The sequence below is a fragment of the Tamandua tetradactyla genome, chromosome 6 (genome assembly GCF_023851605.1).
Source record: "Tamandua tetradactyla isolate mTamTet1 chromosome 6, mTamTet1.pri, whole genome shotgun sequence".
Taxonomy (NCBI): Eukaryota; Metazoa; Chordata; class Mammalia; order Pilosa; family Myrmecophagidae; genus Tamandua; species Tamandua tetradactyla.
This window is the reverse complement of record NC_135332.1, coordinates 52,064,519-52,092,269: the sequence shown is the minus strand read 5'-3', so window position 1 is coordinate 52,092,269 and position 27,751 is coordinate 52,064,519. Positions and strand designations below refer to the sequence as shown.

The 27,751-nt window shown below is 52.0% G+C and overlaps 3 protein-coding genes and 1 long non-coding RNA gene across 14 annotated transcripts in view; 3 read left to right on the top strand and 1 right to left on the bottom strand.

Annotated features, from left to right (window-relative positions):
• Nucleotides 1-4,055, top strand: part of PHF12 (PHD finger protein 12) — a 71,914-nt gene extending 67,859 nt beyond the window's left edge. For 3 of the 4 annotated variants that reach the window (XM_077165353.1, XM_077165352.1, XM_077165351.1), the window contains 4 exons: nt 724-822; nt 1,594-1,676; nt 2,251-2,389; nt 2,785-4,055. In XM_077165353.1, coding sequence (XP_077021468.1) covers nt 724-822; nt 1,594-1,676; nt 2,251-2,389; nt 2,785-3,119 — 656 coding nt within the window. In that variant the 3' untranslated portion in view covers nt 3,120-4,055. The remainder of the gene's footprint in view (nt 1-723; nt 823-1,593; nt 1,677-2,250; nt 2,390-2,784) is intronic. The other variant, XR_013177735.1, reaches the window with a different exon arrangement.
• LOC143687927 (uncharacterized) lies at nt 3,873-10,531 on the bottom strand. Its single transcript, XR_013177737.1, has 3 exons — nt 10,171-10,531; nt 7,638-7,788; nt 3,873-4,676 (listed from the first exon to the last, which is right to left on the bottom strand). It is a non-coding gene; the product is annotated as an uncharacterized LOC143687927 (long non-coding RNA).
• On the top strand, nt 6,253-10,082 carry DHRS13 (dehydrogenase/reductase 13). The gene is made up of 5 exons (XM_077165362.1): nt 6,253-6,509; nt 6,596-6,714; nt 7,648-7,771; nt 7,921-8,232; nt 9,618-10,082. The coding sequence occupies exons 1-5, from the start codon at nt 6,383-6,385 to the stop codon at nt 10,067-10,069; spliced, it is 1,134 nt and encodes a 377-aa protein (XP_077021477.1). The 5' UTR covers nt 6,253-6,382; the 3' UTR covers nt 10,070-10,082.
• Nucleotides 10,475-25,933, top strand: FLOT2 (flotillin 2). Of its 8 annotated transcripts, none has more exons than XM_077165355.1 (11): nt 10,573-10,732; nt 15,924-16,005; nt 20,930-21,020; nt 22,008-22,131; nt 22,563-22,681; nt 22,799-22,912; nt 23,007-23,126; nt 23,216-23,430; nt 23,863-24,046; nt 24,416-24,565; nt 24,678-25,933. In XM_077165355.1, the coding sequence occupies exons 1-11, from the start codon at nt 10,684-10,686 to the stop codon at nt 24,714-24,716; spliced, it is 1,287 nt and encodes a 428-aa protein (XP_077021470.1). In that variant the 5' UTR covers nt 10,573-10,683; the 3' UTR covers nt 24,717-25,933. The 8 variants fall into 8 exon arrangements, with proteins under 8 accessions (XP_077021469.1, XP_077021470.1, XP_077021471.1 ...); XM_077165356.1 differs by lacking the exon at nt 20,930-21,020 and adding an exon at nt 18,836-18,926; XM_077165357.1 differs by lacking the exon at nt 15,924-16,005 and having other exon boundaries at nt 10,627-10,732.
• Nucleotides 25,934-27,751: the final 1,818 nt, after the last annotated feature.

Below are 27,751 nucleotides of genomic sequence, written 5' to 3'. Positions count from 1 at the left end.
TACCAGTACCTTTGGGTATTTGTGGTGTGCTTTCTGTTCAGCTGCTTCCAAATATTTGAGTTAGAAGAGTTTCCCAAAGGAACTTTTCAAATTCAAGATATAAGCAGAGTAGCAGTGGGCTAGCCTCCTGAAAATTCTTCCCAAGAGATTAAGTCTGCTTAGGATACCCCTTCAAGCATTAGTTATGAAGAACTTTCCTACTCAAACATGTGGTTCCTCAACCAGGTGCATCAGCCATTACCTGAAGCTTTTAGAAATGTAGAGCTCAGGCCCCACCTTTGACCACTGAATCAGAATCTCCATTTTTACAAGATTGCTAGGTAATTCATATTTACATTAAAGTTTGAAAAACATTGGTCTGTGCATCTTGTTTTTCTACAACCTCCCTGTAGTATTGGCTAGTATATCCCTGATAAGCTAGCAAGCAGCCCAGGAGCTTAAAGTACTATTGTTGCCTGCCCTTTAATTCTATAATCATCTTCAAAGATGGTTCCTTTACTCCATGTTGGAGATGGTGTGGGTTGGGGACAGGAAGAACTTAGCCTGAAGTGGCCAGTTCCCAGTATCAGATGCATGCTTGGAAAGATGAGTCATCTGGCAGGATTATTTTCTCTAGGTCATGAGCCAAAAGGAAGGATTGGGAAAGTCCAGATTTTGTTGATTTCTGTTTGGATCTTAGATTCTGAGTTTCTGAATGATCTTGTCTCTGTGTTTGTCTTATAGTTCAAAGAAAGGAGGTACAGGCCCGAGCTGTGTTCTACCCCCTCTTAGGGTTGGGAGGAGCTGTGAACATGTGCTATCGAACCCTCTACATTGGGACAGGTGAGGCAGCTAGGAAGCTGCAAGAAGTGCTGAATCTGTGCAGCCCAAAAGATGAATATTGCTACCCCCAGAAGCTAGAAAGGGGAGAGAGAGAAGTTGTTTCCAGGGCTACCTGATTTAACACAATGGATGCTCAGACAAAAGGGATTAAGAAAGGAAACAATCAGATGCTTTTCTTCCCTGGCTCAGACCTTTTTGCTTTGTCGGTGCCCAGTGTGGTATCAGGAGTGGAGGAGTGAAAGTAAGTTCTGACTGCTGCTCAGTAAGGCTTTTTAGGTTTATTTCTGAGGTATTTTAAATGTTAGAGGGACAGTGTCCAAGGAGAGGACACTTTTTCCCCTGGAGGTTTTTGAAAAAGTGATGGGACTCACACATACCCAACCACCAGTTAGTCCTGGTGAAAAGGACTGTCTAAGCCCTTAGCCTAGAAATTTCCCTTTCTTTTAGGTGATATGGTTTATAGTATCTGCATCCTCATGTTGAGCTTTCATGGAAACATTCTGTCCTCTTCACTAGCTCAGAACTCACCACTGGGCAGCAGCCACATGGTCTAAAGGAGATCAGCTGGTAGAGACAGCTGTTCTTTAGCAAGGGGTTGAAAGAGACATCAGTTTTTGTTCAAAAATCCAAGAGAGCCCTAGGCTGTTTACCCTGAGGGTCTCTGCTAGCATCTGCCCAGAAGCTAACTCCCTCCCTCCCTCACTTCCCCCACACATGCACCTTACAGTCTGTTCTCTGCCTTCCTTTTCCTCTACTCCTGCCACCTTGCAGGAGCTGACATGGACGTGTGCCTTACAAACTATGGTCACTGTAACTACGTGTCTGGGAAACATGCCTGCATATTCTACGATGAGGTGAGGGTTGGGGATGAGGTGGGAGGGAGCTCACCCATCCTGAGGCCTTTACTGGGCACTGGGTTTTGTTTCCCCAGTGCACTGGGGTGAAGAGAAGGGGTTAGGGGTCCTCTCCTTTTCTTCCCTCCATCATTCCTGGAGGAGAAGAGTCTTGGTGAGAAAGTGCATCCTATCAGGGCTACCATTTTTCCTAAGGTTGGTCACAGGCATAGCATGGAAGGCCACCCTAAGGCAGGGGAGGGAACCAGCACAGAAAGGTGCCCTGTAGGTGTGTCCCTATGAGTTTCTTATGGACCTCAGGCCTTCATCATCATGTATCAATGAATATCATACCAACAGGAGCCAGGGCTGAGGAAACAGAGTACAGGAGTGGTAGGAGTACGGGGGTGTGGGGTGCTAGGAAAAAAGGTTTCCTTGAGGTGAATGGGGCCTCATTCAAAGTGGGGCAAGGACCCATGACTGAGAAGAAAGTAAGTGATCCCGAGATAGAACAGCACAGCCTTCTCCATATGTCCTCTCTCCCCTTAGCCCCAGACGGCAGACCACACATCTTATCTTCCCTCCTCCTCCTCAGAATACCAAACATTATGAGCTGTTAAACTACAGTGAACACGGGACAACGGTGGACAATGTGCTATATTCATGTGACTTCTCTGAGAAGACCCCGCCAACCCCTCCAAGCAGTATTGTTGCCAAAGTGCAGAGTGTCATCAGTAAGTTGGAGCAGAGAGGCCTGTGGCCACAAAGCCTGCCACTTTCTGACACATTCCCTAAGGCCCCAGTCAGGGTGGTTTTGGCTCACTGCATATGACGTGCTATATCTTGGCTCTCTTTGTGCCTTTCCAATCCTGTTGGTCAGCCTTTTCTTGCTACAAGGCCTAAGCAAGGCCATGGAGAAGTGAGTTCAATGCCCTTGCATAATTTACACAACTACTTGGAGACCTAAGACTCCATCAGCTCTTTCTGAGCACTTCTCACCTCTAGTCATGCAGCAATCAGAGTGGGGGTGGCAGTAAGGCAGGGGTTGGCCAGAGCCCTATCCAGCCAACAGCCTAGATAGGTTGGCTGCTCACTCTGCCTCTCCTGTGACTACCCCCCTCTTTCCCAGGGCGCCGCCGACACCAGAAACAGGATGAAGAGCCAAGTGAGGAGGCAGCCATGATGAGCTCCCAGGCCCAGGGGCCGCACCAGAGACCCTGCAACTGCAAAGCCAGCAGCTCAAGCTTGATTGGGGGCAGTGGGGCCGGCTGGGAGGGCACGGCCTTACTGCACCATGGCAGCTACATCAAGCTGGGGTGCCTACAGTTTGTCTTCAGCATCACTGAGTTTGCGACCAAACAGCCCAAAGGCGATGCTGGCCTGTTACAGGATGGGGTCTTGGCCGAGAAGCTCTCCCTCAAGCCTCATCAGGGCCCTGTGCTGCGTTCCAACTCCGTTCCCTAGGGCTGGCGGCCACCTACCTGCCTGTCTACCCAACCCAAGACTCCTGCAATGCAAAAATGTACACAAACCAAGCCCGGGTTTTTTCTATACTCTACCAGAAACCCTTCAACTACAATCTTTGCATGAAATGAAGAAAACCTTTTGACTTTTTTAAAAATCCTTTTTCTTTTCTCAAGTTCTAGGGGGCATTTGCACATATATTTGTACTCAACATTTCATGGGAAAGCGGCAGACCCGAGCTGAGGAACAGCGTGGGCAGGGAGGGGAGGCCAATGGTCTGGACACTTCTCCAACACAAAAACCGTTCCCCACCCACCTCCTGCTCCCTCCCCTTTGCCCACCATTGTAAAATAATCAGAAACTTGTTCTATTTTGTGGCAGTGACAATAGTTTTATATTAAAAGAAAAAAATACAGTTTTCATACAGCAAAATCTATACAATATCATTGTTTTATTTAATATAAAGATCGCTACCCACCTCCTTCCATGGTTCCCACCCTCCAAGTAATTCTCCCTTTCTGCAGCGGTTGCACTACAGGTAGCTACTGTGTATTATGGACAAATGAGAAATGAATTCTTTTTCTGGTTGTCCATCTATTTTATTTCAAATAAGGAAAAGTGTATTTGGATTTTGTGTAAATACATCTAGTGATGACATTTTTCAATGTTTTTAAAAACTGTACAGTACTACATGTGGTAGAGCGTTTTCTTCAAATTGTCTATTGTAGCAAAAATGTTTTTGTCGTAAACCTGTTTTGTCTCTCTCTCTCTTTTTTTTTTTTCTTTTGTTATCTTGCCACTTCTCTTCCTCCTGGCCCTGGTTCCCTCCTCTTCTCCCACCCCCACAACTAGTACCAATGTACATAGTGATTGTAATGTTTTAGACTTTACAGAAACTTTCCTGTATTCTGTATATAAAAAAAAAAATACTTCAAATTATGTTTTCTGCCTGTCTGTCCTACCTGTTATCACCCCTAGAGGGAACCTCCCTTAGCTCCTGGTCCCACAGGTGGAGGCGGGTTAGGGGGCTTTGAAGAGTTCTCATTGCCAGATACTCAGTCCCCAAGGGAACTCAAAAAAAGAAGTGTTGCAGAAAAGTCAACCTAAGTTGGATGGGGGGAAATGGGAGGGTAGGTGTGCATTTGCTAGGGTGGGGCTATGTGGCTATAAGTGACAAGGGAATTTGGCATTGTCAGATTCTGCAAGAGCCTCTGCACCTACTGGTTCCAAAATCAGGGCATTAAGCAGAAACTAGCATGAGATCTTTGCATTCTGGTCTAGAAGCTTTACCCTAAGGAGTTAGGGATACCTTTGATTCCAAGTGTTGGCTATTCATCTCTTCTTCTTCTGGAAAAAGTCTTATAATCCGATTTTGTCCTTCCTGTGGTAGCCTGAGCTGGGCAGCAAACAGATCACTCATTCAAATATCACTTGAGTTCTTCCTCTGTGCCAGGCTGTTGTAGGTCTTGGGTATACAGCGGTTACTGGGTGGATACAACACCTGCCTCTTACAGCTTAGAACTTAGTGTGGAGCAATTGATTGATCCAAATCTCTTTCTGGGGAACATGAAGAAAGTGGGAAATTCAATCTCTAGACCAACCAGGCCACTTCTAGTTGTGTGACAATCACATTCTCTACAACAGCAGTTGTTCATCAGGACCAGTCCATTGCATTATCTTAATTCTAAGGCCTGAGGCCCCTCTCATACCAAACTCATCTCTTCCTCCTAGATCTTAATAGAGAAACTTTCTTCAGGAATTTTTCCCTGAAGATTATCCACTCCTTAGATACAGAGCACCTCTGCTTGTTGGCAGCATTGGAGTAGGTGGTATCTGTTGTTTGTGTATCAGAATTTTGCCTGGGGTGTGTGTGTGTGTGTGTGTGAAGAATGTATCCAATTTTTTCATCTATATTCAGTCAATCCCAGTCTCATCCCACAGCATCTACAACTGAACCCTGAATACCCAATACAGTTAAATAGGAAACTTCCCTTGGAATTTGAGGTCAGTTCCAGGCTTCCACCTACCCATCTAGCTTTGTCTCCACACACTCTGCTTTGCCTCCCCCCCCCCGCCACCCCAAATAAGCGTCTTGAATTCCTGAAGGGCAGAACTTGCCTGTCATTCCACCTGGTATTTCCAGGGCTAACAACACTGGTAGGCACACTGTAAGTGTCAAAGGATGCTAAATGTACTGAATTTCTCAGACAAGGCCCTTGCTTCTGTCAAGTCACCCATGCCTCCCTAGCCATCCCACCTACCCCACCATCATTAGTCATTTCCATTGAGTGATGAAACTGCTTTAACTATTTCTACCACCAATGAGAACCATTCAAGATACAAACTTCTGAAGGGCAAATGATTTTACTCTCTCTCCTTCCCTTCAGAACCAGTGAGGGAGAGCTGGAGCAGGGAACTACAGGCAGTAAATGAGTGAATCTTTCCAGCTCTTAACTGATGGTGCCACCTTGAAGAAACTAATTCGCCTTTCTGGCTCCATGGAGAAAACTGGGAAGAATCCTAGAAGCTGAAGGCTGACCATAAGGATAAGGAATTGAAAGGCTTATTTATTGAGGGAAAGGGGTCCAGGACTGGACTCCCTCTCAGAGACACAAAAGCATCCATGTACACATGCATCTCCAGAAGGCAGACTGCTACATATTCACATCTAGAAGATTCACACGTCCCTTAGCCCCTCCGCACACAGAAAACTCCCCCAACTATCCCCCACCCACAGCCCTCAGCTACAGAGCATGCACCCAAGCACACAGGTACATAGTACCCACATGTTCGTTGAAGTGCACACATCAGCAGAGACTACAGACCCATGCATACACCTGGAAGGGGCTCTCAGCCCACATACACACACTCACCTTTAAGGTGTTCACACAAGTGCACACACAGGATCCAGAAGCACGCACCCAACCTAAAAAGTCATCCCAGGGCCCAAGCGCATACACCTAGAATCATTCATACAGACACTCACGGACGATACAGATGCATGTATATACCTAGAGGACACAACCAGGGAGGCCGTATGCACACATCAGTAAGTTTAACAGGCACACATTACAGAACGCGAACGCACGCCTAGGGGGCGCTCGCCGGTCCCACACGCACACGCACGCACACACACACCCGTTCTGCCTCTCGGAGAGGCGCGCCTGGCGCCCTTCCAGGCCCGTGCGAGGTTGATCGGCGACTTCTGGGCGTCTACTCAAGGCGGCGCAGGGCCTGCGCAGGAGCTCAGAGGTGCAACCAGCATGGAGACGCTGCTGCTGGGCGCGGGGTTGCTGCTGGGCGCCTACGTGCTGGTCTACTACAACCTGGTGAAGGCCCCGCCGTGCGGCGGCCTCTCCAGCCTGAGGGGCCGCACGGCCGTGGTCACCGGTGAGTGCGGACGGGCGGGTGGCCGGGTGGCCTGAGCGGCGGGGCCGGCCCGCCATGCTCAGCGCGGCTCCTACTGCCGCCCGCAGGCGCCAACAGCGGCATCGGGAAGATGACAGCGCTGGAGCTGGCGCGCCGGGGAGCGCGCGTGGTGCTCGCCTGCCGAAGCCGTGAGCGGGGCGAGGCCGCCGCCTTCGACCTTCGCCAGGTGAGGGCGGGCAGCGGGCGAACCCGCGGGTGAGCTGAGCACCTAGCAGGACGCAGAGGGCCGAGCAAAACGGCTCAGTTTTGTGCACAGAGCAAATGCGGCTCTGTGCATTAAGTGCAGAAGATGGAGAACACAGGGTGCTGAGGGAAGGGGCTCCAGGGCCAAATGTGGGGAGGACTTCCTGAAGGAAGTGCCTGCTGTCCTAATGCGTTTAAGGGTCAGTAGGAGTTAGGTTAATGAAAGATAGTAGGGAGCAAAAGTCCTGAAGCAAGAGAGCTGGTTTGACTTGAGAAACTAAAAAAAAAAAAAAAAAAAAAAGTTATATGAGGTTTGGAAGAGGGACAAAAGGAGTGGCTGGAGGCTCTCAGCCAGGGCCAGGCTCTGGAGGCCCTAATAGATTCTCCTGAGAAGCTTGGATTTTATAGAATGTAAGGTCCTCAGAGGGATGGACCAAGTCAGAATAACCTTTTTGAACTAACCCTTTAGTGGCTGTGTGATGCCAGGACTGGAGGGGGCAAGGGTAGATGAAAAGAGATCATGAAAAGTCAGTTTAAGATTTTAGGGTCAGTGATAATGGTGGAGGGAATGATAATAGAGTAGAGGTACAAGTGCTACTGTGCCAGGTACGGTTCTAAGTACTTTACATATGTATTTTAATCCTCACAACAATCTATGAAACAGGTACTATTACTATTCCCATTTTATAGTGAGAGAACTAAGGCCCAGGGATATTAAGTATCTTGTCTAGATCACACTCCAGTAAGAGGCAAAGTCAAGATTTTCATCCCGAGTCCTCATACTTATCTACTGCACTCTAATGCATAGGGGGGGATCTTCGTACTAGTAGGAGGCAGACTCTCAGAATTTGGTACCTAGGGAGAGGGAGGAGGAGGGAGGGACCCAGTGTCAAGCCCAACTCTTACCACTCCACAGGCGAGTGGGAACAATGAGGTCATCTTCATGGCCTTGGACTTGGCCAGTCTGGCCTCTGTGCGGGCCTTTGCCACTGCCTTCCTGAGCTCTGAGCCACGGCTGGACATCCTCATCCACAATGCTGGTGAGGGGCAGCGAGTCCTGTAGGGGGATGGCGGGGGGACAGGGTGAGGGTCAGGGGCCAGTGGACATGTGGGAAGGATGACCCCTCCTCCAGTCTCCCAGATGGGGGCTCCCTCCAGAGCAGTTGCTCACGCCCAGCCCCTGCCCCAGGGATCAGTTCCTGTGGCCGGATCCGCAGGCCCTTTAACTTGCTGCTGCGGGTGAACCACGTCGGCCCCTTCCTGCTGACGCAGCTGCTGCTGCCCCGGCTCAAGACATGTACTCCCAGCCGCGTGGTGGTGGTATCCTCAGCGGCCCACCGGCGTGGGCATCTTGACTTCACATGCCTGGACCGCCCCGTGGTGGGTTGGCGGCAGGAGCTGCGGGCATACGCCGACAGTAAGCTGGCCAACGTATTATTTGCCCGGGAGCTTGCCACCCAGCTTGAGGGCACTGGTGTCACCTGCTATGCAGCCCACCCAGGTGAGGCCTGACTTTTTAACTGTTCCTGATTACCCCTTTCCCATCCTTGCCCTCTCCCATCCTCCCCCAACCTCTCACTGAGCTACAGGATCTCAGAGCAGGAAGAAGCATGAGCCAAGGAGAGACCTGTCCCTCTACTGATCTTGGAAACACGGTCTCCTAGTCTGGGTTCTTCCTCTCACACCACAAACTGACACTCTGACCACTGGGTACAGAATGACAGTGAAAAAGACCCAGATCCTCACCCCTAGGAGCCAACCATACTGACTGAGCTGACAATAACAATGATGATGATAAGGATGAGGTTGGTAGCGATTATTAATCCACTCAAGGGAAATTTACTGAGCACCTATTATGTACCAGGCACTATTCCCCATGATACAGCAGTGAACAAAACAAAGACCCACCCTCATGGAGTGTACATTCTATTGTGGGGGAGGTGAGGCAGACAATAAGTAGACATATACAATAAGTGGGGATAAAGTGCTATAGGGAAAGATAAAATAGGGTAAGGGGAATGCCAAGGGCTGAGAAGTATTATTTCATCTATGATCTCCAATGCAGACATATCTGAAAAGGTTAACATTTGAGCCCGAGGCCTAAGAAAGTGAGGGAGTGGGCCATGTGGCTCCCTAAGAAGAATGTTCTGAACAGAGCAAAGAGAAAATGCAAAGACCCTGAGGCAGAAGTTTCTGGTGTGCTTAAGAAGATCAGAGAGGCCGGAAGGGCTAAAAGAGAATGAGAGGCCAAAAGTGGCAAGCAATAAGGTCATAGAGATGCTCTGGGTCCTGTAAGGTCTGAAATTCCCCTGTAAGCACTTTGACTTTTACTGTAAGATAATTCATGATTAAGACCCATCCCTGCCTTTGGGAAACAGGTCATACCAGTATAACAAGATATGTCCTGCTTATATTACCATACTATATTTTAATTAATCATCACCTAAGGCTCATTAATAATTATGATGACAATTATATCACAACTTAACCGTTATAAGCCTTTAATACATTCTTTAGCCATAATGTCCAAAACAGTGATTGAGACACCACAGGTGCTTAATAAATGCTTGCTAGTTAAAGGAATAGGGCTTGAGCTAGAAGAAACAATGGAACAAAACTGAGAATTATTTCACGTAGGGGCACAGCATGAGCAAAATCTGGAAGGTGGGGATATACAAGTAGTTTGGGTTTGTAGAATGAGGCTTCCTGTAGGAAATTAGCAGTCCCTTTGTGGGGACCCCAGAATGCCTAGTAGATTACACGCTGGCTTCGTGGAATGGGACTCCATCCCCGACTCCCCTTTTAGCCCTATTCCCACAGCCCTTACCCTGGGTCCTTAACCCCCCCGCCCCCCTTCTCACTTTCCTTCCTTTCTTCCTGCCACAGGACCTGTGAACTCAGAACTGTTTCTGCGTCACATTCCCGGATGGCTGCGCCCACTTTTGTGCCCACTGGCTTGGCTGGTTCTTCGGGCACCAAGAGGGGGTGCCCAGACACCCCTGTATTGTGCTCTACAGGAGGGCATTGAGCCCCTCAGTGGGAGATACTTTGCCAACTGCCGTGTTGAAGAAGTGACCCCAGCTGCCCGAGATGACCGGGCTGCCCACCGACTGTGGGAGGCCAGTGAGAGGCTGGCAGGGCTGGTGCCCCGGGGGGATGCCCAACCTAATGAAGACCCCCAGCCTGAAGACTCAGGAGCCCCATCTTCCCTGGGCAGCCCCCACCCTAAGAAGCCCACAGTTTCTGAACCCTATCCAGGCCCTCAGAGCTCACCAAACTTGTCTAAGTTTACACGCCGAATTCTGGTTAAAGCTGAGCCTGAGACCCAAGTCTCCTAACTGGCAGACCAGGAGGCATTTAACAACACTCTGTAGCCCTTGAAAACCTCAACCTGTGTGTCAGGCCATGCCATGGGCACTGAGGAGGTTGAGACTTTTACCTTTCCGGGGCTTCAAGCTGTGTCTTGGACAGCCCCTTTCCTGGTGGAAGGAAATAATGGGTGATTGCTTCTTCCTGAGGGTTACAGTAACCCTAGAGGAGGGGCTGAGATGTGAACCCAAGCAGCAGGGCTCCCAGGCTGATAATTGTTTAGATGTGTGCCTTGGAGATGAGGCACGGCACCACAGTTGTCATCGCGGTAGCCCGTGGGAGGAGGGACAGCCGTTCTGAGGTGCCTTATGCTGCGCCCCGCGACCTGGACCACATTGGGATAAAAGCGTGCGACTGCCGAGGCGCGCTGTCCTGCCGCACTCAACATGCCGGCCCCGCCCTCCGCCGCCACACTTCCGGCGGGGCTGCAACCACGGAGGGGCGCCGGCGGGCGAGCGGGCAGCCGCTGGGGGTGGCGGGATAGGTTGGGCGCGGCCGGCGGTGCGGGAAGGTGCGGGGTGCGGGCCCGCTGTTGCTGTCCAGCTCTCTGCGGTCCCCGAGGGCGCTCCGTCCTGCCGGCGCCATGGGCAATTGCCACACGGTGGGGCCCAACGAGGCGCTGGTGGTTTCAGGTGAGGGGACAGCGGGGGAGGTGGGGTACTGGGGTGGCCAGTGCTGGGGTCGGGAGGGGGGCTCCGAGGGGGCGCAGGGCTGAAGAGGGAACCGGGACGAAGGCCTGAACCAGGGAAGGGGCTAAGAGGGTGGAGGGCAGTGCCAAGGTTGGGGGGTTACGAGGTGGGGCGATGTTCCCTGAGGGAGCCGGGGACACCCTGTATTGGGCCCGAGTCGCACTTAAGAGTCCCCTCCCCAGAAGAGACACCCCCCCCACCCCTCCCACTCCCACTCGGTGTTCCGCTCTCCACACCCCCTCTCCAAGCCTGCGCCCTCGGGCACCCACCAAGAGCTCCCCCTTCCACTACGTGTTTTCCCTGTGTTTATTTCCTTCGTTCTCTGCCTCCTTCCTAGGCAGAGCCTTCCCTCCACTTCCCCGTGGGCTTGGACCCCCGAACTGAAGCCGTGAGGTTCTGGAGGGAGGGAACCGATGGTTCCGGAAACATGGTGGTTTGGCTGGGTTCCAGCGCCCTGAACTGGGAGCGGTTGTGCAGCTCTGGAGGGCTGTTGTCTGTTTTGGAGAGAGGCCCTCAGATATGGGTCCTTTCTTGGGGCACAGTTAGACCCGTTAATTCCGAGCACGCTGGGGCTTGCCAGCGTTTCCTGGCATTGCCCGCCCTGTGGATGCATGTGTGGCCTCTACAGGTTGGGAAACCCGACTCTGGGCGGTGCAGCTCCGGGTTGCAAAACGTTGTGGGCTCCAGAATTTCTATATAGGTAGAGCTCGGGGACTGCAATGTTGGGAGGTGTGAGGGTGTGGAGGAGACTTGCCTTGAAGCTGCTGTTTAGACTATATTTGGGTGCCGTGGGGGTGGGGAGCGCGGGATAACAAGTCTTTGGAGCCACCAGCTTGTGCAGCTCCCTGGCTGGGGAGGGCCCTGCTGTCTGACAGCTTGGAGGTCTGTAGCTGCAGGAATCCCTTATGTCTTACTTCCCACCGTCAATGCCAGTTTTCAGCCTGTGTGCAGAATTTTCAGGTTTGACTGCTGAAGCGGTGAAAAGGAGGTGGGTTGACCAGGGCTTGTAGTTGTCAACCTCTAGGGAGGTGTGATCATTCACTGCAAACTCTCACACCAAAGCATAACCTCAAAATCAATCTCTCCACCAAGAAAGAAGTCCCCACTTCCCTGAAGACCAGAAATTTACCTTAGAATCAGGGAGGAGACCTCTAGAGAGTACCACTGGGGCCAAACTTGCTCCTCTAAGCTTGGGTGGGTCTCCCAGCCCCCACCCCTAGAGAAGGCTTTTTGAGAAAATGGAATCGGCATCACTTTGTTTTTCTCTTGGAGTTTCTGAAAGTCTAGACTCTGAGGGGACAGTCAGTTCTGTCACTGTGAAAAGTCCCTGTAGGAGCCCCTGAGATAGGCAGCCCTGTACATTCTATTTCTCTGAACCCTGGCCGCACACCAGAGGCCAGTGCAGTGCTAGCATAGCCACTGTTTTGGGGGTGGAGAGAGGAGGCCCTGGCTGAGATTAGAGGGTGCTGGAGTCAGGGAAGGGCAAGAGAGGAGAGGGAGGGATAATGCCTAGCCTACTGGTACCTTGGGATTTGAAGTGGACAGACTGAGCTGCAGCTCCCTATTGCAAGTGGACTCAGAAGAGCACAGCAACTATTCCCAGCCCTGCCACCCCCTGTCCATCTTCTTACTTGGGCCTGCCTCTAAACCCAAGGACATCTCTCTCAGCCCCAATTTTAGAAGAATGCTGATAGTCTTATGGTCTTCTTTTTCACCTGGAAAGTCTAGATGTTCTTATAGTCTAACCTCTGTCCTTCATTCTGTAACATAAAACCTTTGTCTCTAGTTATAGTGTCAGAAATTTAAAAGCGCAGTCCAAATACCCATACTCATAGTGAAAGGTTAATTGTGTCAAAGGTTCTTAACCTGGGATTGGTGGATAGAATTTAGAATAGAGTTGGAAAAACTAATTATGTTTTTATTTTCTCTAATCTTAAGTGAAATTTAGCATTTCCTAAAATTATGAATAGCTCAACAAAGCATAATGATATTAGATATTTTCCTCCCACACTGCAGTGGTTGCAGGTATCTTGCATCATTACTACTTTGGAATGAAGCTAGTTATCAGGTCTACCACTGGATCTTATTATTTAAAGTGATAATAAATACTTATGTTACTGTACCACACATTTGGTTGTTTTACTATTTTGACAACTTTTAATGCAATTTGTTTCTTATTTATTTTATTTGATGCCTTTATGAATGTTTTGAGAAGGGGCCTTGGCCATTGCCAGACTTCTAAAGGGGTTTGTGGCTCAAAAAAGGCTGAACTCCTTGTAAGTTATGATCCTCTTGACTAAAAGGAAGAAGAAAGTGGAAGAGGGGCAGGAAGGAAAGGGAGTGTTCCTGGGAGGGCAGAGTGGTCAGCTTCCCACCCTGGGAAAGAGCTGGGAGAGTGGGATGGAGGTTATCTTGAGGAATTTGTGATTCTTCGGCTTGATTGACGAGCCAAGGAAAAAACAAGTTGGGTCAGAAAAGTGAGATCAAATTCTGGGTGTCAAAATGTGTGAAAACCAGGGAAGTCAAGGAAGAGGCACCTAGAGAGTCTTCGGCTGGGAGCAGTGATCGGGCTGAGAATGACCAGGAAGCTGTGAGGAAGATATCTTCCCAGTGAGGAGGCTGCTGGGACAGGGCAGCCTGACAGTCCAGCTTCCTGTTGTTGCTACCCCTGGGAATCTGGCCATGTTTCCTTGGCCAAGGCCCAGCTTGAGCTGTGGCAGCCTGCTTCCAAGGTCAAAGAATAAGTTAAAAGTGAAGGGTGTGAAAATAAATAAATAAATAAATAAATAAAAATTTTTTTAAAGTGAAAGATGTGGGCCATGGTGGCTCAGCAGGCAGAATTCTTGCCTGCCGTGCCAGAGATCCGAGTTTGATTCCTGGTGCCTGTCCATGTGAAAAAAAAAAAAAAAAAAAAATTGAAGGGTGGACACCTCCCCTCCCCACCACCCCACCACAGCACTCCTCCCACAATGCACTGAGGAGCCGCCTGGGCCTGGGTAGAGACAGCCAGGCCCTGGTCCCCAGCTGGCCGGAAGAGTATAATAGGCTGTGATTTTTGACCCTCTTCCAGTTTCACTTGATCCCGAGATGATGATTTGGGTTTCAGATTGACTGCTCGTCCTCAGAGGCCTTCCCTGCCCCCCTCCTAGGGCAGACAAGCCTGCAGGGACTTACCTTGAGCAGCAGCCTATGGACAGGTATTTCCGTTCCAGAGAAACAGAGTCTTCCTCTGCTTGCCGTTGCCCACACTGAGGTGCTGCCCTTTGCCCCCTGGACCTCGGTTCAGCTAATTACACACTGTATGTGGAAGACCTGGAACAAGCTTGGCCACCTGGTGAGCACTGTCAGGCACCAGCTCCCCAAACTTACAAGCCCATCATTCTCATGAGTCTCGTCCCTGATTGGCAGCTCTCTCCATTGTTTCTGTTCACGCCCACCCAACCAGGACTCTAGAGCTGGACTGTCCAATATGGTATCCACTAGCCACATGTGGCTATTTAAGTTTAAATGAATCAAAATTTAAAATTGAAGGCGGGCAATAGTGGCTCAGAGGCAGAATTCTTACCTGCCATTCCGGAGACCTGGGTTCGATTCCTGGTGCCTGCCCATGCAAAAAAAAATTAAAAATTAAAAATTGAGTTTCTCAGTCATAACAGCCATGTTTCAAGTGCTTGTAGCCACATATGGCCACCATATTGCACAAGGTGGATATAGCATATTTCCACCGTCAGAGCAGATTCTCTTGGACAGCACTGCTCCACAAGTTAGCCCAGGTGCACTCTTTTTTCACCCCACACATCAGCTACTGTATCTTGCCTGGGATACTGCAAGAGGCTTCTATCCAGTTTCCTGCATACCAGCATCTTCCTTCTTATACAAAGTGGTGTTCCCAAAATGCAGATCTAACCTGTTGTTCCCCAGTGTAAAGCCCTGTAAGGCTCCCCGTCGCTCACACAGAGTGAAGTTGAAGCTCCTCGGCTGACACCCAGGCCACTCGGTGACCTCCCCTCTGCCCCTCCACCTGGCCTTGTCCCCTGCCGTGGCCTTCAAAGATGCTATTACCCAGTTACACAAAACTACCGGAGACCCTTGACCTGGGGAGGTACAAACCCTGAAGCTTTCCTGAAAACCCAAGTTTGTAAACACAGAAATGGTAGCATCCACTGGCTTTTCCCCACATCACACTTCCTTTGAATCATTTGTTTCCCATAATTTCTTTGCACTGCAAGTTAACTGCCTCCCTAGCGTTTACTAGCATTTCCTTGAACTTGATGAGTAATTTTGGCATTAGTAGGAAAGTTCACCATAGGAATTTCAGGAACTGTTTTTTCTCATTTCCGTATATAGAAAATGCCAAAAATGTTCACAACATAGATCTGGGCCATAGCTGAAGTAGACGTGGTTTAGCTGATACAGAGTTCCTGGGACTACTTCCTTTTTAGACCTTTTCCCTTTCTCTTCACTTCTCCTGGTGGTATCCTGAGTTGGTTTCTGCTCTGAGGTCTTTCCTTTCCCATCCCCTCCTGCAAAGAGGAACAAAGTCAACCTGGAAGCTCTGGTAATAAAGAACCAGCCTCTGTGGGGTGGGGCCCGCCTTGGCTTGATACTCCCTCGCTTCCCCCAGCCACTCGGTGGCCCACCTCTATGTCCCGTCTGTCCATGTGCACCTGGATAGCAGGCCAGTCACGTGGTATTATAATCAGCTGTGGGTAAGAGCTCACCTCCTTCAAGAGAAGAAATGTATCTTTATCTCTGTATCCCTAGCACATAAAAATACCCTCTATTTCTTTATTGATTAGATTAATGAATAGTTGAATGGAAAATAGAAGCTTACCCTGCCCACCCCTGCCCACTGATCTGTTTTGTTCTCTGGAAGCACTTACATTCAGAGCCACTCCCTTGGATAATATTCCTCCTTTGCATGTGGAGTTCTTGTCTACCAAACTATATTCTAAGGTCCCTTGGGACCGGGAGGGTGTATCTCCCGTTATGTATAATGTAGCCGCAGTGCCTGGCACCCAACAGTGGGTGTTGTCAAGTCTCAGAGCAGGGTAAAGAGCCAAAGCTGCTGTCGGAGGGAGGGTAGACAGTCCCAAGAACTGACTGACTAGCAGCGGTTTGCTTTGCTCCCCAGGGGGCTGCTGTGGTTCCGACTATAAGCAGTACGTGTTTGGTGGCTGGGCCTGGGCCTGGTGGTGTATCTCCGACACTCAGAGGTAAGGGCCTGGGAGCTCGGGGCCCTGTCATTCTGGTGGGCAGGGGAGAAAAGGGTTTCCAGCAGTCCCCCCCTTCACCCCCCAGGTTAGCTGGAGCATCTGCCGTTTATCACCTTCCAATCTGGGGGGTGAGGGCCTTCAAGAACGTAGGTGAAATGTGTTGTACAGCAGTGCAGGAGGCACATTCCTCCCCCCATTTGGCTGTTCTTTTCCACCAGAAGCTGGCATCAGTTTTGTCCCAGAGAATTCAGGGTCATGCTAGTTTCCTGATTCTAGCTCAGAGTTAATCAGGAAGCCTTAATTGTACACCCTGTTTGGATGGGGAGAGAGAAGGAGGAAGAGCTGAAGAGCTGTGTATGTACACCCTTACCTTTATAGACTGGAGATAGTTCAGGCCGAGAAACCAGCTGGGAAGAACTTGCAGAGAATGAGTACATGTCTGAAGTGGCTCTGTGACAGTTCTGGGTTGGAGACAAGGGATGGGGATATAAGGAATTGGTGTTAGGGCCAGGTGACGCAGGTCTGGACCTCCTAAACCAGCCTCCCTCTTTAGTAGAGGAGGGAGATTTCACCTTCCCAGGAGGAAATGAGGCATGCGGGCCACCTCTCCACCATTACCCCTTCTTGATAATCTGGGGGTCCCATATTCTCCCAGGCCAGGATCCAGGCAACAACAGCCACCAAGTGGTGAAGGTGTAGACATGTTGCTGGGGGAAGGGAGGTGTCATCCTTCAGGGAATGCAGTGGAGATGCCAGTGGAAATCCCCCTCTGCCCCAGGACCCAGTCAGTGGATAAAAGCCTTATGTCTGCACCAAACTCCTAGTTTATGGGGCCCCATGAGGCTGAAGGGGTCTGTCAGGGTGATGAGTTGAGAAACATGTCACGATTTCACAGTAATACCCTCCACTTTCCCATCTGTCCCCTCACTCTCTCCTACCTGAGATGAGGGATCCTGGGGAACTCTTTTGGTCTAAGGCCAAAACTGGCAGAGAGTAATCAATACTGGCCACAGCTTCCACTCAGGAAGCTCCTAGACACTCCTTAATGGGCTGGTGTCTGCCCAAGGTCTGTGGGGAGTCCTCTGCAGAGACACTGCCACCTCCCCACTCCCACCCCACCCCATGTAGTCTTGGAACAACAGAGAATCTTGTCCAAACCCTTCAGTGTACAACCAGACCCAGCGTGTTTGTGACTTGCCTGGAGACCTGTCCAGCATGGTCATCCAGTGCTGGGGTGCAGCCCTTTCTCCACATTCTTGGTCTCTCCCACTGCAGAGCCCCAGGACAGCAGGGAGGGACCACTAAGCCTCTCAGACAGCAGGTTGGGAAGTGAGGAGTGGAGGGCTTTGTCCCTAGTGCAAGGATACTGACTCCATAACCACACTCAGCATCCTTCCTCTGGTCCCTCACTGGGTCGTCTGAGCCTCCACAGGCTGGCAGGAGCCTCTTAGGTCAGAGTAGAGACCTCTAACCCAGCATGGATGCTCAGCCTCCCCTTTCCAGGTGCTTTCCACAGCAGCTCTACATCACCCACCCTCGGGGGCAGCCCTTCTTCCTCCAGGCTCAGTGAAATCCCTCTTGCTACACTTTGCTGCCACATCCTATACTGTCACGAGGTCTTCTCTCTCCCTTCCTGAACTATTCCTCCACCTCTGGCATCTGAGCTGCAGCCTCCCGTTTTCCCTGCGTCCTTCCTTACCTCCCTTCCTCTTTCCCATTTTCCCTATCTCCCTTCCCCAAAAGAGAGCTTGGTGGGTTCCAGTCTCAGCCAAGTTGAGAGTCCTCTCAGACCCAAGGGTGCTAGTGTTAGGGGCCCAAATCAAGGCAATCTCTGCATGTCTGCTTGGCCGGAGTCCAGGGCTGGCACAGTGCAAGGGGCCCTTCCCAGAGTTGAGGTGGAGGCTCTGCATTGTCTCCTGCTCCCCATTTCTCACTTCCCCCAAGTCTGCTTGCTGCTGCCTCTTCAGCCTCAGCCTTGCTCCCTTTATCTGGTTTAAGGAAACCTTTTACATTGTCCACAGCCCAGCCGTTGCTTAGCCCACTGCCCTACACACACATGCTGCCCTTGGAAGGCCCAGCTAGGGTGCCCCAAGTAGCTTCAAGGTGCTTCATTTTCTTTGCTATGACTCTATTCTCTACCCATGCCCAACTTTGGAAACTCCAAAGTGAATTCCTCCATCATCGTCCAGTTGTCCCTGTGAATACTCTTGCAGGAGCAGACTTTCTTCCCCTGCCTTCCTTAACACCCCTTTCCCCCACAATCAGAAAATCCAGAAGTTTCTTTAGGGTATCCTGGCCCTAAATTACCTTCTTAGCAATGTGTAAGACAAACCTTGAGGGTTGTGCCCTAAGCAGGATTCTGTATTTACTGTGGCCCATTAATTCCCAGAGTGGCCTCCCCCTTCCAATTTCTGGACATGCAGGTTTGCCTGTATTTGGAGGGTGGAACTGAGGCAAAGTCCCCAAGATTGTGCCAGGCATCTCCTCGGAAAGTGAGATGGGCAACCCGGGTCCTTGTGCACCTGCCCTCCCCGCCCAGGCCATGCACCCAGGGTATCAGCAGGCTTCTCTCCCAGTCCGGCATCTCCTCATTTGAAGGACGCCAGGGCTAGAGAAGCAACTCAGTGGTCTTAGGCCTATGATGGGGGTACCTCTCCCCACCCTACAGCCTGTGCTGAGCTGGCAGTGGGGGGTTGAAATAGTGATAGCACCCTGTCCTGCCCCCAGGCATCAGGCATCTGTGCTTGTCTGGTAACCACTGTGTGTGTTTGCTGTGTCCCCTCCTACCCCTCCTGTCCCTACCTCTCCCTACCCCCTGGCTGCTCCTCAGACTGTCTCTGGAGGTTATGACCATCCTGTGTCGCTGTGAGAATATTGAGACGTCGGAGGGGGTCCCGCTATTCGTTACAGGGGTTGCACAGGTAATAACCCACCTGCTTCCTCCTCTGTGTCTAACCTTCTCTCTCCCTGCCCCTCTGGGGCCTGGCAGGCAGGAGCCAGATGGACCCCCCTCCTGAGAAGGTGCCTTCTTCCCCTCTGCTCCCACCCTCTGCTACTCTGGTGCAAAGCAGGATGGACCTCTCTAGACCCCCAAGCTCCTCGCCTTCCTGTTGGGGCTGTGAGGGGGGGAGAGCAAGGGATTCTGGGTCTCCTTAGGTGGCAAGCCTGAATGCAGAGCAGACTGAGGCAGAACAGATATGGAAGACACAGTCCCTCATGTGGCAGAGCTGGGCCGTCCTGGTGGGGAGGGTCCCGTCCGCACTCGTCCTGCCAAGGTTCTAGACCTCCATGGTGGAGACACCACGCCAGCCCCTCTCCTAATCCAGCTCTCCACTGTCAGGCCCCAGCCCTCCTTCCTGCAAAACCAAAAGATAGATCCCATGGGGTGCTCTTTTTACCCAGCCCCTTGGCTCTCTTGACAGCTTCTGAGGGTAATCTGTTCGACAGGCTTGAGGGAAGAGGGCTTTGGCTCTGTTTCATGCCCCTAATTCTTTATTAAAAGGCATTCGAGCAAATCATCTCTGTCCCTGGGCCTCCTTTTCCCCATCCATGTAATGGGAAGAATCAATCATGCCCTTTCACTGCCTTGTAGGGATTTTGGAAAGGCAAATAAAAATGATATTACAGCACTTTGGGAATTTTGGAAGAAAAAAGTTCTAGCGATACCAGGCTTTATTATTAATGCTATCTCACGTTGAAGAGTGAGAGAGCCTGGGGGGTCTTGCCCTTCACTACCCCCAGCTGAAGCAGTGAAATCTGCTGGGCCCAGAGAGTTCGGTGGCTCCAGGTGCTTTCTCTGTAACATGCAGGTTCCCATCTTCATTGCTTCATTCACCAGCTCATTCACCTTCTTAGTTCCGGGCACTGGCAATGTGGCAGTGAATGTGAAAAAGGTCCTTCCTCTTCAGAGCCTGCATTCCAGTGGCCCCCAGGCTGGAAGAGACCTGAAGGTCATCTCACCCAGCCCCTTCCCTCTGCCCTAAAGAGCCCTCAGCCTTCCCAGGCCAAAATACCCCCACTGCTCCCTTCCTCATCCGTCCTGGCTTTACTCACAGGAAAGGGCCTGTCCCCATCCAGTGAGCTCTTGTTGCTGTGGGAGGGCAACTTCCAGTGCAGAGACCCGAGGAGGAGCTCCGACCACCCTGTGTGGAAGGGTGGAGCCCAGCCCTACCCCGCTCCAAACCCACTACTATACCTGCAACACCTGCAAATATAAAGCTGGGTGATTGTGAGCCCTTGAGGAGTTGATTGTCTGAGCAGAACTGCTCTTTCAGAGGGTAAGAGCCCCTGGGTGCCACCACCCTACAGTCCCCACATGACCTGCCTGGGCCCAGCACTAGAGGGAGGGATCTGGCAGGGATTCCCCAGCAGGGCAGAGGCAGGATCACTTCCGTCTTGGTCTGGCAGTGGGCATACGCCCAGGATGCCAGGCTACGAGGTAGAGCGGTCTCGGCAGTCATCCGTCAGACCCAGGGACTGGGTGAGGGCCCTTGGGGATTCAGAGGGCATCCACGGGCAGCATAATACGGCATGCCTGGAGGACCAGCTCTTACTTCCCATCCCAGGACATGTACAACTCCACCAGGACTCTCCCTGCCCCCACCGGACTACTCCCGACCACTTCTTTTCACCTTCTTTCTCCCACTACTCAAGCCAGGCTGCTGTGAGTGAAGGGAGCCATGTACTCCCATATAGCACCTGACACTCTTTCCCCTAGAACCACCTGCACCCTCCCTGCCCCCCCCACCTCCTCCTCCCACACTAATCTCACGCTAAAGCCTCTTGGAGAGCCCTCCCCCCACCTCCTCCTCCTCAACAGAACCCTCGGCCCTTCCCAACTGCTGCAGTGAGGTATTGGACCCTTCCCTCATTCCCCAGGCCCTGGGCCCCCAGACCCATGCCCCTGTTTTGCGTTTCTTGGCAGGATTTCCCTAGAGATTATGACGTTGCAGCCCCGCTGCGAGGACGTAGAGACGGCCGAGGGGGTAGCTTTAACTGTGACGGGTGTCGCCCAGGTATAGTAACTCAGCAGCCCCTCGCATGTCCGTTGAGCTGCCTCGTCCCCCTGCTGGGGTCTGGGGGGAGGAGGAGAGGACGGCAGCCAGGGGCAGTCTCTCTCCAGCGCCCCTGCCCCCGCCCCCCCCCTCCCAAAAGAGAGTCCGTCACCACTAGAGCATCCTCGCTCGGCCCCCTTGGCCACCCAGCAGGACTAACCAACACCCCTTCTCTCCTCAGTGGGCCCGCGAGGGACAGAACCAGTGCTGAGGCTCCTGTCTCACTAACACCCCCATTCTTTGCAGGTGTCGGAAATGCCAAGTCCCAGAATCCAGGCCTCCCCTGTTCCCCGGGTAGGGCGAAGGGGAGGGGTCCAGAGGGAGAGGCAGTGTGAAGCTGAGGAAGCCCTGGGCTCTGGGAGTCTGAGCCAGCCTTGGTGCCTGGGTTCGGGCTTCCTGCCCTCCTCCCCCTCTCGATGCAGAGGGCAGCAAGGCTCAGTCATGTTATAGGCGTCTGGTAAGGGGTTGTTGACTGAGCACCTTGGAAGGAAAAGCAGGAGGAAGCCCTCTCTCACTTGCTTCCCCCTAGACCTATCTCCTACCCTGTCCGGACTCCCTTTCTAGTATGTCTGTCTGTGTCCCTACTGCTCGTTCTCCTTTTCGTAATCTCTGCCCCTCAACCAGAGGGTCTCCCACATGTTGTGGGTGTCCCTAGGGAGCCTGCAAGGCAGCTGTCATCTAGTGAGGGAACAGCAGGCTGGAAGAGTGGGGGACAAGCCCCCAATGCCCTGGAGAGAGACCGTGTCAGAGCCTGGGGCTGCCAGTGAAGGTGAAGTTTCTTCATTGTAAGAATTCCTTAGAGGCCGCAGACAGATGCCCTCCCAGCCCCCTGGGGCCTCCGGGTCTGAAGGAGGAAGGGAGGGCCCCAGCCACCACCCACCCTCCCTCGGGGTCTGGGGCCTTCGTGCCCCCCCCACCAGCGGCTCAGGTGTGTCTATGACATGGCAGGTGAAGATCATGACGGAGAAGGAGCTCCTGGCTGTGGCCTGTGAGCAGTTCCTGGGCAAGAATGTGCAGGACATCAAGAACGTCGTCCTGCAGACCCTGGAGGGGCACCTGCGATCCATCCTTGGTGAGGCCCTGTCCAGCCCAGGGACCCTCTGCTGCCTTCCAGGAAGGAGCCTCACAGGGTCCTTTACCCACTGCACCAACCCAGGGTCAGGGAGGCGGCTGGGAGCCTATCAGTCCCCCAGGGTTTCAAGCTGAAGCATTGTCCCTCAAGGATTTCATTTCAGGGCTCTAGGTGACTTGAATAAAGGTGAGGGGCGTGAGGAAGGGGAGTTGCCAGTCTGGCCAGGCCCCTGTTGCTCCTCAGGACCCTTTTCTTTCGTCCGGCTGGAGCCGGCAGGAAGCTCAGGGCTAAATGCCGCTAACAAGAAACCCAGGCAGGCCCATTCTTTCCTGCGTGACCCCTGCACCCACCCAGACCTCTCCTTGCATGCTGCCCCCCTTTCCCATCTGCCTGGGCCCCTGGGAAGCCAACCATGGTCGCTCTGCCCCTAGGCACACTGACCGTGGAGCAGATTTATCAGGACCGGGACCAGTTTGCCAAACTGGTACGGGAGGTGGCAGCTCCTGACGTCGGCCGTATGGGCATCGAAATCCTCAGCTTTACCATCAAGGTCTGGTGTGATGGGAAGGCTGCATCCCCTAGCATCCATCTGGGAGAGTGGGGCTTGGCGGGAGGTGGCCTTGGTGCCTACAGCTGTTCCCAGGGGTGACTCCCCCTCCCTCCTCAGGACGTGTATGACAAAGTGGACTATCTAAGCTCCCTGGGCAAGACACAGACGGCCGTGGTGCAGAGAGATGCAGACATTGGCGTGGCCGAGGCTGAGCGGGATGCAGGCATCCGGGTACATGGGCACCTTCCCTTTCGTGTGGGGAGCCCAGGGGTATGGGACCTTAGTGCCTCAGGGGACTCTCAACACCCACCCCTCCCGCTTCTAGGAAGCTGAGTGCAAGAAGGAGATGCTGGACGTGAAGTTCATGGCAGACACCAAGATTGCTGACTCCAAGCGAGCCTTTGAGCTGCAAAAGTCAGCCTTCAGTGAGGAGGTCAACGTCAAGGTGAGAGGCCGTAGGACACCCTGAGTTGGAGCTCAGGGCTCAGACCTTGGTGCCCGGCCTCTGACATACTGACCACGTGCCTTCCACAGACAGCCGAGGCCCAGCTGGCCTATGAGCTGCAAGGGGCCCGTGAGCAGCAGAAGATCCGGCAGGAGGAAATCGAGATTGAGGTTGTGCAGCGCAAGAAGCAGATTGCGGTAGAGGCGCAGGAGATCCTGCGCACCGACAAGGAGCTCATTGCCACGGTGCGTCGCCCGGCCGAGGCCGAGGCCCACCGGATACAGCAGATTGCCGAGGGCGAAAAGTGAGTGCTGCCCCCACGCCAGGATCGGAGGTGGTGAGGGCCCAAGCCTCCTCTGCCACAGTGTACTCCCTCCATCCTCCTGACACAGCGGGAAGGTACTTCTCTCCCTGGCTCTGTTTACTCACTGTGAAGTGGGGATAATAACTCCTTCCCTGTAGGCTTGTTGTTAGGAAAACTGAATTAGATGAAGAAGGTTCAAGGGCCTGGCATGGTGCTTGGCACAGAAGGTACCGGGCTAGTCCCCTGACCTACTTGCAGCTGGGAGCTGGTGGCCTTTCCCGCACCAGAGCCAGAAGGCCAGGATAACCCCCTTAAGTGTCCTCCACCCTGACACCTGCCAGAGCAGAAGGCTTGAGGATTTGCTAGCTCCCTTGTAAGGCTTGAGGGATTCCTGTAGTTTGCGCTGATCCTGCCTTGTCTGGGATCCCCCAGGGTGAAGCAGGTCCTCTTGGCACAGGCAGAGGCTGAGAAGATCCGCAAAATCGGGGAGGCCGAGGCAGCGGTCATCGAGGCGATGGGCAAGGCAGAGGCTGAGCGGATGAAGCTCAAGGCTGAGGCCTACCAGAAGTACGGAGACGCAGCCAAGATGGCCTTGGTGCTAGAAGCCCTGCCCCAGGTGAGGCTCCCACCCCAGCCTGGGGCCTGAGTGCTCTGCCCAGTGGAGGCTGCCCTGTCTGGGTTCAGGGATCCTAGCTTGACTACCTGGGCAAGTGCTAGAACTCCAGGCCTGGTCAGTAAACTCAGTGACAGACTAGCTAGAAGGATTAAATGGGGAGAGCACTCAGCAGGGAGGCAGGGTCCCTATAACAGGCATAGGTCATACCTGGCCCTGTAGGCCTCTCTTACAGTGGTTTATAAGTAAGGGCCAGCCCAGGCTGTTTTGGGGTTTGGTGAGGTGGAGGAGGGAAGGAGAGCACATGCGTGACAGGCCAGGCAGGTGGAGTCAGCATGCTAACCAAGCTCTCCTCCCACCCTGCTCCCACAGATTGCTGCCAAAATCGCTGCCCCACTCACCAAAGTCGACGAGATTGTGGTCCTCAGCGGGGACAACAGCAAGGTGACATCGGAGGTGAACCGACTGCTGGCGGAGCTGCCTGCCTCTGTGCACGCGCTCACAGGCGTGGACCTAGCTAAGGTGTGTGGCTCGCTGCAGCAGGGCATCGCCTGGGGCAGCCCTTTAGACTGCCCCAGGCAAGTGGTGCTGGGCCCTGAGCCAAGACCTCACTGGGATCTCCTCCTCCTTGCAGATACCCCTGATCAAGAAGGCCACTGGGGCCCAGGTGTGAGGTCCAGCAGACCCACAGCCTTCAGCACTCGCCGGCCTCTCCCTCCAGCGCCTGTTTTAATACCACAGGGACAACGGGAACGTTACTGACTCTGGTGCCTTATTTTGTAGGGACCAGAAGTGCTGTGTGTTCAGGCCGTCTCTAGCTTTCTTCCCTTCTATCCTGTGTTTCTCCCCCTCTTCCTTTCCACTCCCCTACCCCCACTTTCACTGCCACATTCATCTGTTTATTTCTCTTTCATCTTCCTCTTCCTCTTTGTCTCTTTCTCTGTCTGTCTTTCTCTTTCCCTCCTCCACCTACTACACACATCATGTAGTTTAAGCTGAAGATGTTTATTATAATCACTTTGTCTGAGGGGGGTGGCCCTGCTGCTCCTCGGAATCCTGGTGCCTTGAAGTTTTCCATGCATCTGTCCATCCTCCCTATGGCCCTGACCAGAGCTCAGCATGGTGCAGGGGTTCTGGGTAGGACGGCCACGCTTCTGTCCTCTGGCCTGGTCTTCCCAGTCCTAAACCCTGCCCCACGTAGCCCCCAACCTCACATCTTCTGGACCCTCTACATGTGAGCAGCCATGAACTGCAGGGCCCAGGGCCATTGCCCTTCACCTCACCCCTTCCCCATCCCCAGGCCTGATTTCATACCCCACCCCAGCGGCACAGAGGCAAGGCCTCCTGTCTAAAGCACCTCCCTCAGTTTACTACTGCCGTAGGAGGCCCCTGCTTGTGCTCAGGGAAGTCTCCCTCATGGGCATGTCCCCGCTGGATGGGGGGAGGCTTGGTCCCAAATCTGCCTCTCTAGGATCAGGGTCTAGCCCGATTGAAGATAGGAAAGCATGTAGACCCTCTTCCTGCTAGGGCTCCACTGTCCTGACTGCTGGGCCTTTCTACTGGACAAGGCTGTGTATACAATCGACTGCTGCAGACTGGCCAGACCCCATACCCCTTGTGCCATCTTTCCTCCTGGCTGACTGACAGGGTTCCAGCCATGGGGAAACTGCCCAGTCCTCTGTCTCCTTACTGCAGTGGAGGCAGAAGATCCCAGGACCCAAACATCCTGGCAGGGTGCTGTGGGTGTCCTGTGCTCCCAGTCCGCACCCCAGCCCTGCCCCAGCCTGTATAGCGTTCCTGCATGTGGATGCCGCATGTCTGGTCTGGGGCTTGGATCTGCACTGCCCCACTACCTGTCCCTTCTGGTATAATAAAGATCTCTTATGCCTACCCCCTGCTTTGTGTCTTCTGTGAAAGGAGAGACAAGCAAGAACTACACATACACACACATACATACACACACACACCATCATCTTCACACACCATCATTTTCAAACCAGGCTCTTTGCCACTTCTTCCCTACCCTAGCCACCCGGGGGCGCCAGCACACTGGCCATGTCCGCCACAGCAGCCTGGGGCTGTAGGCACTGTGATTGTCCATCATCCTGAGGAGACCTGCGCACAGGGACACACCTGGCTCCAATGCAGGCAGAAGATGGGGTGGGGAGGAGGGCTGCCAGATTCACTGTACCTCCTTCAGTCCTGAACTCCACTCGTAGTGGACCCCACCTCTTAGATTAATAACATGAATTCTTGAATAAGGCTGTTGGATGTAAATTTCAGATCTGTTGTTTATTACCTGTATAATCATGGACAAGTAACTTCATCTTTTTGGGCCTCAATAGTCTTTGCTCATTTTACAAATTTATCTAGTGCTCACTGGGTGCCTGGACTGATTTAGATGCTGAGAGACAGCAGTGAACAAAATAGATCCCTGCCTTTGCACAGCACCTTGCCTCCCAAGGGGCAGGACACATATTTAATGAAAGAAGACTTTGAGAATATCATGAAAATTAGCAGCTGGAGATGCAAACCTAGTTCCTTTTCCAAGTTGGATACCAAGGCCAAGCAGTCTTCACAAGAGTTACAGTAAGGAAGCTTGCCTTGTGTATTCACTCTAGGCAATGGAAGTCTAGATACGGCACAGATCCAGCACTGCATTCTGAATACATGAAAAGATCGATGAAGACAAATCCCAATCTGATGAGAAACATCAAAACTCTGAACTGATGCTATGATCAACAAAGAGATAAAATCTTTAAAGCCTTTAAAATCAGGAAAGGATCGTGGAACGAAGGCAGAATAGGAAGCTCCAGGAATCAGTCCCTCCACCAAAACAACTATTGAATTGTCAAGAAATGTCTGAATCAGCTATTTTGGAACTCCAGTCTAATGAAACACTGTGCAGCACCTAGGAGAAAGCTGTGTAGGAGGTTGGTAAATTGTGAGGAATATCAGTGAATTTCACCCTCTGTGCAATTGCTGCCATCTCCTATCCCCCAGCCATGTGGCAGGCAGCAGTGCAGCTTCCACATGCCAGCATGGGCTGTAAGGACTTAGTTTTCCAAAATCTGGGTGTGTGTGGTCTGCTCATTGCTTTTGATCAGTTATTTCATATTGCTGGGTTCCCAGCTCTGAGAGCAGTCATTATTCTAACCCCTCTTGGGCAAAAGTGGCAGAGCAAACTTAAAGAGGCAATATCTTTTTATTTTTCTCTATTCTCTTTTTATTTCCTGTTTGAGAGCAAAACTAGTTTGGGGAAGTCACAAATTGATGGCTCCAATCCTCGACAACAACAAACCCTAGCAGTCCCAGAGTGGAAGAAGTAGATTTCCAGAGTTCCAACAACATATTACACAGAATATCCAGTTCTCAATGAAAAATTACACAATACATACAGCAAAAGGAAAGTAGGGCTCATTGATTAAAAAAATAAGAATTTACCAGAAGCCATCCCTGAGGAAGCTCATAATTGGAACTATTAGTTAAATACTTTAAACCAACTGTCTTAAATATGTTTAATGAGCTAGAGGAATCCATTCACAAAGAACTAAAGGAAATCAGGAAAATGTTTTTTTTCTGAACATTGTTTTTTTTCTGAAAACGTTTTGTCTGAACAAAATAAGGAGATAGAAACTGTAAAAAAGAACCAATTTTGGAGCTGCACAACTGTGAAAGAAGCTGAAAAGGAGATCCAGCTTCAATTAG